Source organism: Ambystoma mexicanum, chromosome 12 (genome assembly GCF_040938575.1).
Source record: "Ambystoma mexicanum isolate Mex_15411 chromosome 12, UKY_AmexF1_1, whole genome shotgun sequence".
NCBI lineage: Eukaryota > Metazoa > Chordata > Amphibia > Caudata > Ambystomatidae > Ambystoma > Ambystoma mexicanum.
In genome coordinates, this window is record NC_090936.1 from 974014401 (window position 1) to 974035552 (window position 21152).

Below are 21152 nucleotides of genomic sequence, written 5' to 3' on the forward strand. Positions count from 1 at the left end.
GAGATGCCATTGATGCACACATGACTCTGGTTTGTTGGAGGAACACTGTAAGATCTGCCGTCCTCAGGCTCATTGTGGGAAGAGTGAGAGGCATTTGAGGAGCAAATGCTTCAGCTTTCCAAGAAAGTCGCAGCAGGTACAACACTTGTCTTGACGCTGCAGGCCGATATGGCACCAGATGCGCCCAGTGGTTCCTGTACCAAGTCAACTGTTTCTGGTCCTATGCTCTTGGGCTCATCCATGATGACTGGGAAACTGCCTCTTGCGCCGAGAGGCCCTGAGGCATCGGCGCTGAGGGGCCTTACAGTGACAACGTCATCGACATCGGCTTTGGCTCCAACAGTTGACCATTCCTTTTTGCCTGAATCTCGATCAGCATTTTTCAACTCTTTGTGGTTGATCTATGATGAAGAAGGAGACAAGTGCCTTTTGAGTTTGGGTGCTAAAAGTGGTTGGCTGGAGGAGAGGATTTCATTGTGGACGAAGCAGATTTAATTGCCTTGGCTAAAGGCTTGCATGATGCAAGTGGGTTAGATGCGTCTCCCAACTTGGATCTGCAACAGGCCGTTCCTCGTGGTCACCCTAATGCTCAGTACAGAAAGACTGCCGAAAATGTTGCCCAGTTCTTGGGTTCGAGTAACCAAGCTAAATCCCTGTCTGCTTAGGATTTGACGGATATCCTAGATAAGTGACCGCAAATGGAAAGGGCATTGCCATTTAATGCAGCTATCTTGGACCCCATTTCTATACTGTGCAAAAGGCCATGGTCCACACGAGCTGCTGACACAGAAAATAAGCCGGCTAGGGGCTATCTACTCTTTCTGTCATCTCCGCCCATGCCAGAGGTCTAGTGGGAGAAACTGCTACAATGAGCTCTAGGCCAGCCAACTCCACCGCCGATTTTCCTACAGACAAAGAATCAAAGAAAACGGATGCCTTGGCCAAAAAGATCTATGCTTCAGGAAGCATGGGCCAGAAGGAGGTCAATGCTTCATGCCCATTCGCTAAATAGTCCAACGGACTGTGGTGAATTATGACGGAAGCATCAGAGCACATCCTGGCTAGTGAAATGATGCATGGGCTCCTGCTTGTCATTGACGATGGCAAGGAGGTGGCATGCTAAGCACTGCAGTCAGGCCTGGACACAGATTTCATAGCCTTTACAATGGGAACATCCACAGTACTAAGGAGGTCAGCCTACCTCCACGGTTCAGGATTCTTATTGAAGGTCCAAGCTAAGCTTCTCAGCATAGCTTTTGATGGTGAGCCCCTGTTCCGCCCTAAGGCCGTTGAGTCCTTGGAGAAGTTCAAGGATTCCAAGTTGGCCTGGGTCTAGCTGTGCAGCAACCAGCATAACAGTATTTCAGCTTTTCCTCTAGTGGTAGAGGCTACATGCAGTGAATTCCGTTTGGAAAGTGGGCAGAGCTTCTACAAGCCAGGCAAGGGCAGAGGCGTTTCTCGCATTTTGAATGAGGCAGCTGCGGCGGTGCACGGTAAACTGCTTTGAGTCCGCTCACATTTATATACGGTTGGAGGGAGAATCCCCGAGCACTGGGACAGGTGGAAGCAGATAACCTCTGATGCCTGGTCCTTGTAGCTCGCCCAGTGGGGGTACTGTCTCCCATTCATAAGAAAACCACCAGACAGACCAACCTCCACACAACAACCATGACAGGAGATCCTGGAGGAACTGAGAGCTCTGTTATTGAAGGGTGAAGCAGAAGAGGTACCACCTGAGCAGAGAGGATCGGGCTGGTACTCTGGCTATTTTCTGGTACCCAAGAAAGGAGGACGTCTCCATGCCATCCTGGAGCTCAAGGTCTTTAACAAGTTCCTGAGGAAAAACAAGTTCAGGATGAATTTGAAAGAAATTCTCCAGGCTCTGCAACTTCAGGACTGGTTGGTGTTTCTGGACTTTGAGGATGCTTATTTGGTGTGCCATTTTATCAGAGGCATAGGCGGTTACTGAGATTTGTCATCGGGGACACTCACTATCAATTTAAGGTGCTCCCTTTTGGATTAACCTCCGTGCCCAGGGTTTTCACCAAGCTAATAGTGGTGGTGGCGCACATCAGGAGATCCGGTTTTGACCTATTCCCATACGTGGACGTCTGGCTGATCCAAGGAAGATCTCTGGAGCAGGTATCGGCTCAGCACGAGGAAATCAGTTCTCTTCTTCGTGGTTTGGGCTTGTCCCTGAATTTCCAGAAGTCCCACATAACACCAACACAGAAACTCCAATTCATTGCAACAGTCCTGGACACTCGGGTGTGGGTGGCTTTTCCCCCTGAAGAAAGTCACCAGTGTCAGGCAAAGGGTTGAGTTTTTCCAGAGCCATGACAGCCAACCCGCGGCTGCCTTTCTCCGCCTTTTAGGCCTCATGGCTGACTGCAATTTTCTGGTGCCAGAAGCCAGACTGCAGATGCGATCCCTGCCGAGGCTGCTCAGAAGTCAATAGTCCCACTACTTCGATGCCATCAAGGATATTCTCAATGTGAAGCGGCCGGTGGCAAACAACCTTTCTTGGTGGGCCAACATAAAGAACATGAGGGCAAGGGAACCCTTTTGGCCACCGTGTCCTCAAGCCCAGATGGTAACGGATGCATCCCTGAATGGTTGGGATGCTCACTGTGGAGATTTGCAGGTGAATCACCATTGGTTGTTAATGGAATGCCAGTGGGATATAAACAGGCTGGAGCTGCGGGCAATCAGGTTGGCCCTCGTGGCCTTTGTGCCTTCCCTCAAGGGAAAACACATCCTTGTGCTGACTGGCAACACAATGGCCATGCACTACCTCAACAAGCAAGGGGGAGGGGGGCGAACGGTCCCAGGACTTCTGCAGGGAGGCACTCCAGCTATGGTTCTGCTTGCTGGAGAACTGGCTTTCCGCTTCAGCTGTCCAGTTAGCTGGAGCGGAGAAAAGGCAGATGGTCGCTCTAAGCAGGCAGAGTATGGTCACACATGAGTGGGAAGTGTGCCAGGAAGTTCTCAGAGATATTTTTCCTCTGGGATACCCAGACAGTGGATCTGTTTTCCACGAGGGCCAACGCGAAGTGAAGAGAGTTTTGCTTGAGATAATTCCCACCGAAGGGTGCATGAGGGGACGTGTGGGTCTTCGACCTTCCCTATCGGTCTCCTCTAATACCTATCATCCCGTGGGTTGATGAGATTTTGGGCCACCATTATGTTGATTGCCCCAGACTGGGTGAGGAGAACATGGTACCCGGAACTCCAAGACTTGACCATCTGCCCACCACTCCAGTTGCTTTGGTGACAGGACCTCCTATCCCATTCAGGAGTTCAGGTGCTCTATCCAAATCCAGAATCCCTCAGCCTACCTGCGTGGCTTTTGAGAGAATGAGGTATGACGACTGGGACCTCTGTGAAGAGGTTCCTGAGGTGCTACTGGCTGCATGCAGACCTTCTACGAGATCATTGTATGCGTGCAGGGGGAGAATATTTCAGGCTTGGTATATGGAATGCAGGGCCCACGCCATTGCTTGTCCCACCACTACAGTGCTAAGAGTTCCTTCTGTCACAGGCTTCATCAGGCCTTCAGAAAGGCACAGCCAAGGGCTATTTGCCAGCTTTGTCTGTGTTCAAGAGGTCATCGGATTGAGGATACTTCTTCACAGTATCGGTAATGACTCAATTGATGAAGGGTATGGTAAATAGGTTCCCGCCTATGCCGTTTTTGGTTCTGGACTCAGACCTAAATTTGGTTTTAACATTTTTGATGGTGGCTCCGTTTGGGCCCATGCGTTCTTGTCCTATCAGGCTACTCACCCAGAAACCATCCTTCCTGGTGGCAATCACATCAGCACGATGGGTAAGTGAGCTTCAGGCTCTATCTTCCAAGCTGTCCTTCTTACGATTTTTCAAGGAGAAGGCTTCTCTCAAGGTTCATTCTAAATTCCTGCAAAAAGTGGTTTCTGAATTCCACGTGTCCCAGAGCATTGATTTGCCAATTTTATATCCTCTTCTGCATCCTTCTAAGGATGATGAAAGGCTACACAGACTGGACCCTAAAAGGGCACTCAGTTTCTACGTAGCTAGGATGGCAGAATGTAAGCATAGCGACCAGCTCTTTGTTTCCTTCTCTCTGTCCGGGAAAGGGTTTGGCTCTGTCCAATGAGACAAGGTCACACTAGATACTTCTCTGCATCGCACAGTGTTATCAGAGAGCAGGAAAGGATCTGCCACCAGGTATCAAAGCATCATCCGCCTTACAAAGGTTGTGCCCGTGAAGGAAATATGTCAAGCAAAGACGTGGTCGTCCCTCCACACATTCACAAAGCATTACTGCTTAGATGAGGCACATGGTTCGGCAGAGTGGTGTTGTAGAGTTTCCTTGTCTGAGGGCCTTTATATGTTTTGGGCATCTATATGATGAGGTATCTGTGGGAGAATCCAATTCATCGATGGAGAAATTACTTACCAGTGAGGTTCTTTCTTTGGATTCTTCTTCCGCAGATTCCTCATCACCCTCCCATCCAGCCCCACTATGGAAGTGGTCTGCTGCCATCATCTGGTTATTCACCTCTAATGGGACGAGGTTATGATGATTAGGCTTAAGGCACAATTCAGAGCCACTTTGTATGAGTACTGTCACTCAGTTGCTTCCAGTATAGTTCTGATCCTCACAACAGCAAACAAGTTTTGTTTTTGGCTTCCTTGAAGCTGAATCCTATGGATTCTTCCTCTGTGGCTGTTGGGGTTGGTAGGAAAAAAGGTGGGAAACTGAGGTACGGGGGCATAGTGAAATAATATATGTACGCCCAATGTCCCATTCGGAATCAAGGAGTGGCACGGTTGAGTCAAGAGGAGTTGAAAGGCGATGTCGAGTCGTGCTACGCCCCCTATCAAAAAAGTTACCGAGCAGCTGCCGCTGGAAGGATATCTATCTGATGAGGAATCTGCAAGAAAAGAATCCAACGAAAGGACATAACTGGTAAGTAAATTCTCCATCATGCCGGTCAAGTCCACCTATAGTCGCTTTTCACCTGGGGTCATGCTCCCCTCTAATAGTCCTACGACCCTCTACCTGTAAGAATGCAAGAAGCTGTGGGCGGATTTATATTAGAACGGTTTCTTTTGTAAGCTCTTGGCACTAATTTGGTAGAGTTTTCATCCTCTGAAGAGTAGATCAACATCTTCATATCGGAGATGGTGCTTCTGACCACAGCCTCCTGTAGATTCCTAATGCACACAAGCTGCTCATTGAGCGGCAGAGCTCTAACCATGCATGGGGACTCTATGCTGAGGCACCATTGGAAAAGATAGGCTCCCAGCGCACACGCAAAGGCCACAAGGGACACCTGCCGGTTCATCCGGGGGGCTGTACGTACAAGAGTTAAGTGTGGAACTTAGCTCCTTGATGAGGCGTTGGTCCTTCTACCTCCTCTGAGGTGGGAACAGGTTAGGGCCCTTACTGAATGCAGTGGGGAACTTTTCTTACCCATCGTCCAAGTGCTAATGTTCCATTCTTTCGCCAAAATATCCAGCGAGCTGGATGGTTCGGCCCTCTGGGAACCTAGCAAAGTGTGATGAGATGTCTTGATCCTCCAAGTTTAAAATGAGGGTGCGGGGGGGGGGGGCTTCAACTAGGACACCCACATTATAAATCAGCCTTTGGTTCTTTGTTGACAACTCTACATCTTGCAGATGGGCCCAGTCTCCTCTGAACGTTGGGAATGTGTTCCACAGCTGCATTTTCTCTTTCCTGGTACAGTGTTCCCACACCCCCTCACCTCCTCACCCCCAGTCAACCTTTGGCCTCTCCAGCTCCGTCAAGAAACTGAACTCCCCCTCCCCTTTCACGAGCCATAGAATCCCATTAGCCTCCTGCCTGTTACAGTGGCCTTGTCCACGCGCTTCAGGTACAGCACGCGCTCACACGCATTTTGAAGTTCGATTCACTGCTGCACGATTCTCAGACTGCAAACGCTGTGCCTCCGTGCATGTCCCGAGGCACGGCTGCACCACCCCCTCCATTTCCCTCGCTCGCTGTCCTGGTGCAGGGCCCCTTTCACCTACACTGCTGCACTTCGCCTATATGATTTCCTCCACAGTGGCAGAACAGCTCCTCAACTCCCTCCAGGTGTAGTGCCTTTTCCCTCACCCAGGAGGTAAAGCACCGCCCCCATAGCTGATCCCATGTGCAGTCCCCAGTCCACGTTCCTTGACATGCAGTGGTCCTTTAATCTCCCCTAGAGTACAGCATTCCTTCATCCCCATATGAAGGCAGAGACCCCCTCATTACTTGCCTTCCAGTTACAGCCCCACTCAGCCCTGTCTCTTCAGTGACCGTTCCCGTCACTTATCTCATAGGGTGCAGTGCCCTCCCTTCCCACCGTGCCTCTGTGCCCCCTCTCACCAGGGAAAGTGTCACAGTGCCCCTTAGGTGCAGTCCCCCTCCGTGTGTTGTGCCACAGTATCATGTCTCTTCAGATACAAGCCCACACCACGTACACCCACCCGGTACTCCTCCCCTGCCCTCCCCAAGTACAGTGGCCCTCACTCACCTTTCACGCGCTCGCCCCGGTTCAGCTGGATTTCTCCCTCTCCCTGCGGCGTGTAGGACTTGACAACGATGAAGGTGCGGCCGGGCACTGCGCTGTAGAGCTTCCGCTTCGGGCCTCGGTGCGCAGGGGTGGGGAAGGCTGGTGGGCTCGGCTCCGGGGCCACGGTGCTGGGGCTGTAAACGAAAACATAGGTTACCGTGGTGATCCCCGGTGGCTGGTAGCTGAAGCCGGTGGTCACGGACATCCTCCGCCCGTGTCCGCCGGGGGACGGAGGGCGCGAGCCTAAACTGCTCCCACCTCAGGCAGCGCTGGGCAGGGCGCGGAGGCTGCCGCCCCCTGGCCGCCAGCGACAGGGACCCCTTGGCATCCGCGCCCCCACACAGACGCGCTCGCCTTAGGCAGCCCTGGGCAGGGCGCGGAAATTGATGCGGGCAAACAGGTGCCAGCCGCCGGCCGGCGGGCAGCCGCTCATTGGGTGTGGACGCTCGGGAGAGGGCATGCCCGTGGCCGTAGGGGGCCCTGCCCCTCGGAGAGGGTGCGATGCCCGCGGTGCGGCTGCCTCCTCACCCCCTGCACCCCTCCAGCCGGCAGCCGAGCGCACAGCCCCCCGCGGCACATCCTACACCGTCGCGGCTGTGAAAGCAATTGAGACGGGGCGGGCTGTGTGTGTGAGGGGGTAGTGGGGGGCCCCGCTAAACTGATCTCTGTCTAATGCTGACTTTTAGACATGAGTCTTTGGGGAATGCAAGTCCGGGGACTGCCATCGCCCACCCCCTTGGTGTGATTACTGCTGTGCGTGACGCACCCCCCAACCCCCCCACCGACCCACGACCCCCCCTTCCCCGCTCCTGCGGCTGGAGCACAGCTCTGAAGCTCCAGACTGCCTCGGCATTCGTCTCACATGCATCGTTCAACAGCACCGAGTCTGAGCGGACAGCACCATGGATAGTGTCACTCTGCATACCAACGCTGTCCCTGCCACGGGCTGTGTCAGCACCATGGACAGCGCACTGCACAATACCACTGTCCCCGTAGTGGGCTGTGTCAGCCCCATGGACGGTGCACTGCACAATACCACTGTCCTCGCAATGGGCTGTGTCAGCACCATGGACAGCGCACTGCACAATGCCACTGTCCCTGCCATAGGCTGAGTAACCATCATGGATTGCACTACGCTACAAACCACCACCGTGTCTGCCACGGTCTCTACCAGCACACGAATAGTACTATACTGCACCCTACTACTGCCCCTGCCATGGGCTGTGCCAGCCCGAAGGATAGTACTACACTGCAAACCACCACTGTCCGAGTCACGGTTCCCATCAGTAACATGGATAGTTTATGTGCATCCCGCTACTGTTCCTGCCATGTGCGGTGGTGGCATGATGGGTGGTACACAGCACATTACCACTGTCCCTGCAACAGGCTGTGCCAACATCATGGATAGCACTACACTGAAAACCACAACTGTACCTGCCACGATCTCTGCCAGTAACATGGATAGTACTACACTGCACACCATCACTCGCCCAGACATAGGCTGTGCCAGCAACCAGGATAGTACTACACTGTAAACCAGCACGGTGTCTTCCAGTAACATGGATAGTACTACACTGCACACCACACCACCACTTCCCCTGTCACGGGATATACCAGCATGATAGATAATACTACACTGCATATCACCACTGTACTTGCCAAGGCCTCGCCAGCACCATGGATGGCACTACACTGCAAATCACCACTGTTCCTGTCACGGTCTCTGAACATGGATAGTACTACACTGCACACCACCACTCGCTAAGACATCGGCTGTGCCAGCAACCAGGAAAGTACTACACTGCAAACCAGAACAGTGTCTTCCAGTAATATGGATATTACTACACTGCACACCACACCACCACTGTCCCAAACATGGTTTCCACCAATAACATGGATAGTACTGCACTGCAAACCACCACTGTCCCAACCATGGTTTCCACCAATAACATGGATAGTACTGCACTGCAAACCACCACTGTCCCTGCCATCGGTTGCTGGATAGTACTACACTTCAAATTACAACTGTACCTGCCATGGTCTCTGCCAGTGACATGGATAGTACTACACTGTACACCACACCACTGCTGTCCCTGCAATGGTTTACACCAGTAACATGGATAGTACTACACTGCAAACCACCACTGCATCTGCCATGGGCTGTGCCAGCACCATGGATAGTACTACACTGCAAGCCACAACTGTACCTGCCACAGACTCTGACAGTGACATGGATAGTACTACACTGCACACCACACCACCACTTCCCCTGTCACAATAGATAATACTACACTGCATATCACCACTGTACTTGCCAAGGCCTCGCCAGCACCATGGATGGCACTACACTGCAAATCACCACTGTTCCTGTCACGGTCTCTGAACATGGATAGTACTACACTGCACACCACCACTCGCTAAGACATCGGCTGTGCCAGCAACCAGGAAAGTACTACACTGCAAACCAGAACAGTATCTTCCAGTAATATGGATATTACTACACTGCACACAACACCACCACTGTCCCAACCATGGTTTCCACCGATAACATGGATAGCACTACACTGCAAACCACCACTGCATCTGCCATGGGCTGTGCCAGCACCACGGATAGTACTACACTGCAAGCCACAACTGTACCTGCCACAGACTCTGCCAGTGACATGGATAGTACTACACACAACAGCACCACTGTCCCTGCCATGGTTTCCACCAGTAACATGGATAGTACTGCACTGCAAACCACTACTGTCCCTGCCATGGGCTGCATCAGCACTATGGATAGTACTACATTCCAAACTACTATTGTACCTGCCATGGTCTCTGCCAGTGACATGCATAGTACTACACTGCACACCACCGCTGTCCCTGCCACGGTTTCCACCAGTAACATGGTTAGTACTACACTGCAAACCACAACTGTACCTGCCACAGACTCTGCCAGTGACATGCATAGTACTACACTGCACAACCCACCACCGCTGTACCTGCTACAGTTTCCACTAGTAAAATAGATAGTACTACACTGCAAACCACACCCGTACCTGCCACAGACTTTGCCAGTGGCATGGATAGTACTACACTGTACACCACCATTGTCTCTGCCGTTGGCTGTGCCAGCACTAAGGATAGTGGTACACTTCACACCTCCGCTGGACCTACCACAGTCTATGCCAGTAACATGGATAGTGCTACACTGCACACCACCACTGCCGCTGCCATGGTCTGTGACAGTAACATGAACGTACTACACGGTACAACAACCACTGTCCCCGCCAAGGGTTGTGTCGGTAAAATGGATAGTACTACACTGCATACCACCACTTTGCATGCCACGGGCTTTGCTGGTAACATGGATAGTACTAGGCTGCATACGACCACTGCCCATGCAATGAGCTGTGTCTGCACCCTGGATAGAACTACACTGCACACCACCGATGTCCCTGCCAAGGGCTGTGCCAGTACGAAGGATGGTACACTGCACATTACAACTGTCCCTGTAACAGGCTGTGCCATATCATGGATAATACTACACTGCAAACCACAACTGTACTGCCACGGTATCTTCCAATAACACAGATAGTACTACACTGCACACCACCACTTACCCTACCAAGGAGTTGACAGCACCATGGATAGTTGGATAGTACTACACTGAAAACCACAACTGTACCTGCCATGTGCTCTGTCAGTAACACCACAGACATTGCTACACGCCCACAAACACCACTATCACAGTCTCCCAGGGAACAGGGCCTGCACCATGGCGAGCAGTACACGGTCAGTAGCAGTCTCTTTCAACGACAGAGCCAGCACCACACTGCACACCACCACCACTCACCCCCGTGCCATAGATAGATCCATAGCTAAGGCCAGCAATGAACTGCTGGCAGCAACAGCACTGCCACCACCATGGACATTGCCAGCAATACAAAGCCGCCACTACAAACGCTATTGCCACTGCACCCAACATGGGCAGCACTGTACTGGCACCACAACAGTCCGCTCTGTGGACAGAACCAGCACCATGGACAACACTACACTGCTCACCGTAGCCACACTATTTCCTCTGCGGCAGAATAAGTACGATGAGCAACACAGCACTCCTACCACAACTGACTGCCACGAACAGTGCTACTACTCCTATGGATAGCTCGACGCTTTGCACGCCACCAGTGTCCCGGGCATGGACATAGCCTGCATTGTGGACATCACCCCACTACCACAGTGACCACTTCAATCGTCCCTGTCATTGAGAGTGAGAGGGCTAGCAAGCAGCTTCCACTACCACCGACTCAGCTACAGACAGAGCCTGCTCCAGGAGCAGTGTTATTTTGCCCACAATAGACTTTAGCAGCGCCAAGTGCAGCACTGTTCTCACGCGTCTGTCTCCACCACAGACACAGACAGCAGCCGCCACACAGACAGCAGTGCACATCACACTACAACTGTTGGTCCCACCATAAACCTAGCCAGCACCAAGGACTGCACTGTCGCCAGGACAGTGCCACAAGCATTGCATATCCTACTGCCATGCCACCAGGGGCAATGCTGCCTCCTATGGCCACCACCACTACTATTGCAACCATACCAGATACTGACATTGCCGCAACTGCCACCAGTGCTGCCTAAACTGCTATTGGATTGGATTGTACTTGTCATTTCTATAGTGCCTTTTACCATTGTTATAGTCTCAATGCGCTGTTAGTGGAAACGTCTTCCTCAGGGGACGAGGCCCAGAGTGTTGGAGGTCATGGAGTAGGATTACGATGCCTGTGTGCATTTGGCTAAATAAGGCTTAGCAGGGCCAGCCAGGCTCTGGTAGAGAGAGAGACTATGGTCACTGCAACCACCTCCGGCACTAATGACCCAGTCCTGGACATTGCCAGTGTCATGGAGAGCACTGTCACCAGGACACTAGTAACAGCACTATCATCACGGCTCCCAGGACCACCACGGCAACTGTTACCACTGCTGCTATCACCACCACCAAAGACACTGAAACCACCACTTCATCAAACACTAATAGTACAATAGACAATGCAAGTACAGAGAATGCCACTTCCACAGACAATGTCACTGTTAATTTAACTAAAGCCACCACTACTGAAACTGCAGCCAACATGGACTGTTCACCCACTGCCAACACCAATATATTAACCACAGAAACTGCTACCACAAACTGCTGCATGAGTACAGCAGCACCACTATGAACATAGGAGCCACTAAAATTATGAGCAATTGCATATTCACCTCCACAGTCCCCACCAAGACAGATGCTTCCCCTACTCCCACCACCACTAAGGCCACTGCCACCAGCACAGTCAGTAGCATCACCATGAACACAGACAACACTACCATCAACACCACGGGCATTGCTACTACGACTTTTACAGACATCACCAACATGTGCAGGACCTCTGCCACTGCTTTCTCAACTACCTGACACCGCTACCACCATCATGGTCCCATTATTACACCCTGCACAAGAGCAACTGCCATTGCCATCGACACCCCCACAGACAGTAAACCACCAGGAACTTCAATACCACTTTTGTCAACTTCACTAAACTCACCTCAGACAGTACTCAAGCCATTGACACTGTCACATACACCACCCCTGTACCACCAAGAAAGAAAAACAATCTTGGACAAACTTTGAGACCATCAAATTCACCACCATTTCCACTTTCAATTCTACAAAGGACACTATCACTACTACAGTGGCTACAACTTGTCTAAAACCATTACTGCCAGCATAACCTCATGTACCACAGATATTGACTCCACCACAAATCCCCCTTTCAACACTTTGGCCACCGGTTTGACTACGACGGACACTGCCATCACCACCCTCCAAGACACAAACACCAGCAAAGTTAACAACCAACACCAATGCTTCCACCATCACTCTAATTACACCAGAAGCACATCATCGACACTACCACAGCACTATCGCCACCAATGCACTGACTTTTTTTTTCCAAGAAAGAAGTTACATTTGTCTCTATAACCTCAGGTCTTAGACCCTACAGTTAACCATTTAATCTCCCAGTCTATTGTTTCCCTTCACCACCAATCCCTACCTCTCACTGTCCACCCCTATGCATCATTGCCCATCAGTACTACTCACAGTCCATCCTTATGGATCATTACCCATCGGTACTCCTCACTGTCCATCCATATGCATCATTGTCCATCAGTACTCCTCACTGTCCACCCCTATGCGTCATTGCCCATCGGTACTCCTCACTGTCCATCCCTATGCATCATTGCCCATCAGTACTCCTCCCTGTCCCCTCCTTTGTGTCATTGCCCATTGGTACTCCTCACTGTCCATCCCTATGCGTCATTGCCCATCGGCACTCCTCACTGTCCACCCCTAGGCGTCAATGCCCATCCGATACTACTCACTGTCCATCCCAGGTCCTAGTGGCCCTTCGCTCTGGTCAGATGATGTCTTGGTACTATTTGTCGGTACTATATGTAACAGCTGTACACTCACGGCCCCTTTGAAGCCATCCATACTTTGGAAGCCACTCGTATCTCCTTATACCCCACATCCCGCTGTCTTCTCTCTCCTCCCCTCTTTTGGAATCTTTGGTGGGGAGAATCTCCTCTGCAGCTATTTGCGACCTAGCCGAGGTTCTGTTGAAATGGCTGCATTTTATTGTTTTTATATTAATTTCAAGATGTAACCTTTACACAAGAGACATAGACAGCTGGTGCCCTCTACACTTCAACACACCAGAGATATGGACACCTGATGCCCCCCCCCCTCACCACATCACACCAGAGACATGCCCCCCTGCCACTCATCAAACAAGAGACAAGGACACCGGATTTCTCCTCCATCTCATCACATCAGAGATATCACACCAGAGACATGCCCCCTGCCACTCATCACACCAGAGACAAGGACACCGGATTTCTCCTCCATCTCATCACACCAGAGACATGCCCCCCTGCCACTCATCACACCAGAGACAGGGACACCGGATTTCTCCTCCATCTCATCACACCAGAGGCGTGGACATCTGATGCCCCCTCCATCTCATCACACCAGAGATATCACACCAGAGACATGCCCCCCTGCCACTCATCACACCAGAGACAGGGACACCGGATTTCTCCTCCATCTCATCACACCAGAGGCGTGGACATCTGATGCCCCCTCCATCTCATCACACCAGAGATATCACACCAGAGACATGCCCCCCTGCCACTCATCACACCAGAGACAAGGACACCGGATTTCTCCTCCATCTCATCACACCAGAGATATCACACCAGAGACATGCCCCCTGCCACTCATCACACCAGAGACAGGGACACCGGATTTCTCCTCCATCTCATCACACCAGAGGCGTGGACATCTGATGCCCCCTCCATCTCATCACACCAGAGATATCACACCAGAGACTTGCCCCCCTGCCACTCATCACACCAGAGACAAGGACACCGGATTTCTCCTCCATCTCATCACACCAGAGATATCACACCAGAGACATACCCCACTGCCACTCATCACACCAGAGACAAGGACACCAGATTTCTCCTCCATCTCATCACACCAGAGATATCACACCAGAGACATGCCCCCCAGCCACTCATCACACCAGAGACAAGGAAACCGGATTTCTCCTCCATCTCATCACACCGGAGGCGTGGACATCTGATGCCCCCTCCATCTCATCACACCAGAGATATCACACCAGAGACATGCCCCCCTGCCACTCATCACACCAGAGACAAGGACACCAGATTTCTCCTTCATCTCATCACGCCAGAGACAAGGGCACCTGATGTCTCCTCCATCTCATCACACCAGAGATATCACACAAGAGACATGCCCCCTGCCACTCATCACACCAGAGACAAGGATTCCAGATTTCTCCTCCATCTCATCACACCAGAGACATCACACCAGAGCCATGCCCACTCCAACTCATCACACCAGAGACAAGGATACCAGATTTCTCCTCCATGTCATCACGCCAGAGAAAGGGACACCGGATTTCTCCTCCATCTCATCACACCAGAGACAAGGACACCGGATTTCTCCTCCATCTCATCACGCCAGAGGCGTGGACATCTGATGCCCCCTCCATCTCATCACACCAGAGATATCAGACCAGAGACATGCCCCCCTGCCACTCATCACACCAGAGACAAGGACACCGGATTTGTCCTCCATCTCATCACGCCAGAGACAAAGGCACCTGATGTCTCCTCCATCTCATCACACCAGAGATATCCCACCAGAGACATGCCCCCTGCCACTCATCACACCAGAGACAAGAATGCCAGATTTCTCCTCCATCTCATCACACCAGAGACATCACACCAGAGACATGCCCCCTCCAACTCATCACACCAGAGACAAGGACACCAGATTTCTCCTCCATCTCATCACGCCAGAGGCGTGGACATCTTATGCACCCTCCATCTCCTCACACCAGAGAAAGGGACACCTGATGCTCCATCCACTTCATGCCACCAGAGGCAGGGACACCTAATACCCACTCCACCTCATCACATCAGATACCGGGAGAGACACCTGACCACTCCTAAAAACCAAATACATGGATGCTAAACCTTCATCACACCAAAGGCTGCCTCGTATACGCCCTTACCCATCACACCCCACAGCAACATCTCAACCCGCACAACAACAGTGAAAGGGACACCTAAACCCCAACATACCAGAGAAGGGGACATCAGAACACCAATCACACCTTTAACAGTGGTGGCTTCAGCATTAGGACAGCAGGAAGGACACCCCCCGTTGTTTTGGGTGAAGAGATGTACATTTAGATTAACATTCCAATGTAAATGTACAATGTTAATCAATACGCACATCATCTCTTACCCAAAGTATAGTGCGGGGGGCACAGTCGACCAAGGGGTTTTGTATATGGAGTGTACTAAGCAGAGGGTGTTCCCCACTAAGTATCTTTTTCTTCTTTTGAAATGCACATCCCTCTGGGCTCTATGCAAAAGACAAAGATTGCAACAATGAGTGGGAGCATGGCCCCACCACCTCCAATAATTGTGCAAAAAGCATATGGGTGCAGGAGCACAACGCTGACTGACAGGAGAGGACTCCTATCATGTCAGGCAGCATGCTCAGATGAGATGAACGATGCACCATCTGGCTGCAACTGTGAGGAATTCGACCATCAGCACAGAGGGTATGCACTCGCCTGGGCTTTTTTACAATTTTAAATGAAATTGAATGATGGGAGATCAACCCTCGGAAAATGTGTGGAGATAACCTGCACACAGTTTACTATGCTCATCGAACGTCCTACACATACACCCGTGTACTCTATGTGGACACAGCTTACAGGCCCAGTCCCCCCTGTCATATTCAGTTGGGATATGACAGCCAAGAGTTCACCATGTCAACTCAGAAGGGAGAGGGAAAAGTCTTCCTACTGCCATGGCCAGCCTAATTAACTAACAAATGATCCAAAGATCCACCCTCTCCTTTTGTTTAGCTCTATGGGTGGTGACAGTGATTAACATAATTAACATACTAATATAGTTTACTTCAAACAGGCCCACATGGGGCTTTACTGCAGAGGCTAACAAAGGAGGCACAAACCCCCAAATAACCTTTCAGATGCACTGTGTCAACCTGAAGCCAGCTCCCGCCCTCAGCATCGCTTTGTCAGTGGAATGTCATGTCTGGGTAGTCATCCTTACAAGGGCACCCCATTCAGAAGGTACTAGTATGTGGAACGACGGCACATGGAAGTCTGGTCTCGCCACAGCTCAAGGGATACCTGCCACTTTAATCAGGAACCACAGAGAGATCCTTTAACCAGAGAGAACCTTTCATCCACAACAGACAGGAAGATGGCTGGGACTTATATTACATGTTTTCACCCCTTTACATTTTCTGTTTCAAAGAACTCTGGTTATGACTTCATGCCTACAGGAGATTGTTGGTGGGGGTGCAGGATTGGTTCATTAAGGTAGGTTTAGCCTACACCAATCACCGTGGCTCATTTGGCTTTAAAAGAGGGCTGAGCCCCTCTTTTGGGGAGATCATCCGAAGACATTGCAAGGAATAGCAAGAAGAACTCATCATTGGACACTGGCTGAAGGTACAGTCTGCCTTAAATCTTTCTGCCAGTGAAGGAAGGCCAGGACCTCCAAAGACGGAAGCAAGATCCCTCCCCTAAATATCTCCCAGGGAACAGAGGAAGATACCAAATCCAGAGGACCATCTAGCAGCTCCAGAACCGGTACCCAGCCACAAACAACGTGCCTTGCTCGGCTCTGCAGCAAACTTCCTAGGTGGGAAGTACCAGAGAGTCTCTGAACCAAACCAAGGACAAGGCACCTTTCTGCAACACTCTCCTCTCCTTTGGGCCGCCTGTCTTAAAGGATGACATGGGCCCAGCAAAGAAGTTAGGAAGAGTGCATCGACAAGCATCTACTAGCATCTGCCTTAAAGAACATTTATTTGAGCTAGTTGAGCCCCTCGAGCTGCAACCGACTGCAGTGCTGACTTTTGTTATGCCACAGTCGCTAAAGCCGTCTGAGACGCCTCAACCAGTGCTTCAGAACCAGCACTGAGACAACGATTTCTGACCCCGAGCCACTGTGTATGCCAGCATGCAGCTGTCCATCCACCGTTGCTCACCAAACTGCCAACCGCCTGATACCCACATCTGTCTCCCGCCTTGAACTCTGTCGCAGAACCTGCAAAGTGCCCTGAAACCGACTTGACCCTGTCGAGCACCAAGAACTTCTGCAGCACAAGGTACATTATGGTTCTGTCCTCCTGGCTCTTCTCTGAAGGCCGCCAGTGACATTTTACGACCATTTCTCCCTTTGTGTTGAAACTAAGTATCCTTGAACTATTGTGATTAATGACTATACTGACAACCCTCCTGTCAGTATCCAGAGTGCATCCCTTTTCCTTGTTAGAGACTGTCTGTCCTCTGCATTCCTTGACAGGGTGGGATATATGACTGTAATTGTTCTTTTATAATGCCATTAATACCAGCAAATGGTTTCTAAGCATGGGATTGGGATCTGAACTTGTGTTGCACTGCGTTGTCTTGCTTCTAAGACAAACACATTGCCCCTGAGCTATTTGGTAGTGTGCTAGAACTGTCTGTTGTGATAATAATAACGTAGATGATACAACCTTGACTGGACAGTCCTTTTTATCATTGGGTAATGTTTGTATTTTCGCTGTGTTGCAACTAACCAACGATCCACAACCTTGCAGACATAAGCCTGCCGTTCCATCAACGTTACCAAAATTGGACAAGGAGGTTTATAATTTGCTTGTGTTTCCAATCTGTTCGGATCCCTTCTAGTGTACTAGAGGTGTGGGGCTGATTGATAGTTTAGAAACCGATATTCATCCCTGAACCACTCGTGCCCCAGAGGTTGATTTGTCACCGTAAGTGTCATGTGTGATGGCGAAATGCTGAGGGTGTGAGCAGGTAAGTCAAGCACTAGTGAATGTGTATGTACAGTGTACTTGTTTGTATGTATGTATGTATGTATGATTGCAAGTGGTTGTCTGAGTGGAATGTTTATGTGTTTTTAAGATTGTGTGCATGCAAAGAGTTGTCTGAATGTAGGATGAATGCGTGGTTAAATGAGAGTGGGTATGCTGTATGAATGCGTGTGCTTATGTGCATGTAGGGGCAGGGAGTAGCCCTTGAATTTTAAAGGGTGGGGCTACTGGCTACATTTGTTGTATGGCACTGGGCGTCAACGGTAAAACCAAGATGAGTGTTTTTAATGTGACCTGCATTGTTCTTTCTGGACATGCTTTCTTACTGCTGCATGGCATTTTCTTAACTAGGAATCAAGGTTAGAACAAACATCATAAGTGTTATTACGTGGCCAAACTGGATGCTGCAGCCAGTCCAGAAGTATTATCTCACTGTGGCATGGTATGTTTTACTGGGCATCAAGGGCATCAAGGGTAAAGCAACATGATTAGTGTATTAAATGCCTAACAAGGCCTACATTGGTTCAGCCAGTCAGTCTAAACAGGTTTTCTAACTGTGCCACGACATTGTGTACTGGCATCAAGGGTAAGCAAACGTGTGTGTTCTTATGTAGCCATATTGTCCTACATTTGTGCATGCAGAGTGTCTGGTCATGGTTTCTTACTGTAGCATGTCAATTTTTTACTGGTAAAGCCAACAGTACTATGTTCTTGTATGGCAATAATGGCATAACTTGGTGCACCTTGCATGGACACCTATGGGTACAGCCAACATGAAGATGTTTTTAAATGTCAATATATTGTGGGTAAAGGCATCATTAAAAAATGTTCGAAAATGTTCCTGTGCACTGTTGGAACGTACTTATTGGATTTTCTCATGTGTTACTGTACCAAACAGATTGCAAACTGCGTAGCTCTTTATGGCGTCTGAACCCCTCCCTAACGTACCGGATGCACCGACCCCGGCCCATCACACCAGAAACAATGACACTTGTCTGAACCACTCCCCACTCCTTCACAGCAGGGACACATGGTGCCCATCATCTCATCGTGGACAGGATCACGTGAACCCCTAGACATCCATCACGCCAGAGTACAGACCTCCTGCATCTGAACCACCAGAATATAGACAGGGATGTTGTTACGCTCCCAACTATCACCCTCCCACTCACTCAGACCAGTAGCACACACAGTGATTCTGATCATGCTGCCACCAAACTACCACCCGAAACCAAGTCACAAGGAGCGCTCCACCACAAGCCCCAGGGGGCATGTGGAGTACACACTGCACACAATCCCGCCTCCTTCAACACAGCAGCACCAACCTGTGAACCTGTGAAAGCAGCTCAAGGGACCGGGACACCAGAAGCGGCACTGACAGAAACCCCTGCCCACCTCCTCCATATCAAACCAGACCATAGAAAGTGGCACTGGCACATACATCCACAACCTCGCCCTCCCATATCACAAACGCACAAACGACGGGGACGCCTACCGCCTTCCATCGAATTCCTAGCACGTCAGCGTGAGGGACAGGGACTTCTGCACCCCCCTGCCGCTACACGCAGCGCGGGCTCTAAGGGGGCGTGGCCCCGCAAGGCTCCCAGAAGACAGTTCATTTCATTATGGAAGTAAACGAGAAATGTCTCCACTGTGCTAATGGATCGATACGCACCAGGATACTCTCCCTCTACTGCATTCCCGCCCCTCCCACAGCGCGCACTCCCACCCTTCCCGCTGCCCAGCACCCCTGCTCCCCGCTGACCATCCCTGTTTAGCATTCCTAATCCATGCCAGTACCCCTACTCCCTCGCTAACGCCCCGCCCCTTTCGGAATACCCCTTTCCCAGTATTTCTACTCACTCCTTTCCTATCACTACCCTTTAATCACTCTTGTTCCTTCACCAGCACTCGTACTTCCTTTCAGTGTTCCCACTCTGCCCAGCACTCATCTCATCACCTTTAATCACTCTTGTTCCTTCACCAGCACTCGTACTCCCTTTCACAGTGTTCCCACTCTGCCCAGCACTCATCTCATCACCTTTAATCACTCTTGTTCCTTCACCAGCACTCGTACTCCCTTTCACAGTGTTCCCACTCTGCCCAGCACTCATCACATCCCCTTTAATCACTCTTGTTCCTTCACCAGCACTCGTACTTCCTTTCACTGTGTTCCCACTCTGCCCAGCACTCATCGTATTCCCTTTAATCACTTTTGTTCCTTCACCAGCACTCGTACTTCCTTTCAGTGTTCCCACTCTGCCCAGAACTCACCTCCTTCCCTTTAATCACTCTTGTTCCTTCACCAGCACTCATACTTCTTTTCAGTGTCCCCACTCTGCCCAGCACTCATCGTATTCCCTTTAATCACTTTTGTTCCTTCACCAGCACTCGTTCTTCCTTTCACTGTGTTCCCACTCTGCCCAGCACTCATCGTATTCCCTTTAATCACTTTTGTTCCTTCACCAGCACTCGTACTTCCTTTCAGTGTTCCCACTCTGCCCAGAACTCACCTCCTTCCCTTTAATCACTCTTGTTCCTGCACCAGCACTCATACTTCCTTTCACAGTGTTCCCACTCTGCCCAGCACTCACCTCCTCCCCTTTAATCACTCTTGTTCCTGCACCAGCACTCATACTTCCTTTCACAGTATTCCCACTCTGTCCAGTACTCACCCCACCCCTATTAATGACTCGTGTGCCCTCACAAGCCCTTCTACTCCCACCAATTCTTTCTCTGCCCAGCACTCATTCGCCTCCATTTGTATCACTCTGTCTACCTTCCCAGCACTCCTAATCGCTCCAAACACACACACTCCCTCCCCAGGAATCAAAGTCTCTGCCCCCTCAATCCCACAACCCTAGAGTACTTCTGGTTCCTTCCGGTACATGCTCTTTGTCCAGTACTCCTGCCTCTTCCCTGCCCCCACTCCTGCCACATCACTCCTGCTCTAGGCTTTCCCACTTCCGCTCACCACTTTTCATCCTTGCTTCCTCCTCATCCCTGGCTCTTCCGAAGAACCTCTGCTGCCTACCACCCTCACTTTTTCCCTACCCCACATCCTTTCCCCGTAATGTCCCTCTCTGCGTTCCCAGAACTGT

General features: G+C 50.7%; 1 protein-coding gene across 5 annotated transcripts in view; it reads right to left on the reverse strand.

Moving 5' to 3' along the window:
• Positions 1-21152, reverse strand: part of SHANK3 (SH3 and multiple ankyrin repeat domains 3) — a 3072962-nt gene that overhangs the window by 1608117 nt on the left and 1443693 nt on the right. For all 5 annotated transcript variants that reach the window (XM_069629467.1, XM_069629466.1, XM_069629463.1 and 2 more), the window contains one exon: positions 6525-6697. In XM_069629467.1, coding sequence (XP_069485568.1) covers positions 6525-6697 — 173 coding nt within the window. The remainder of the gene's footprint in view (positions 1-6524; positions 6698-21152) is intronic.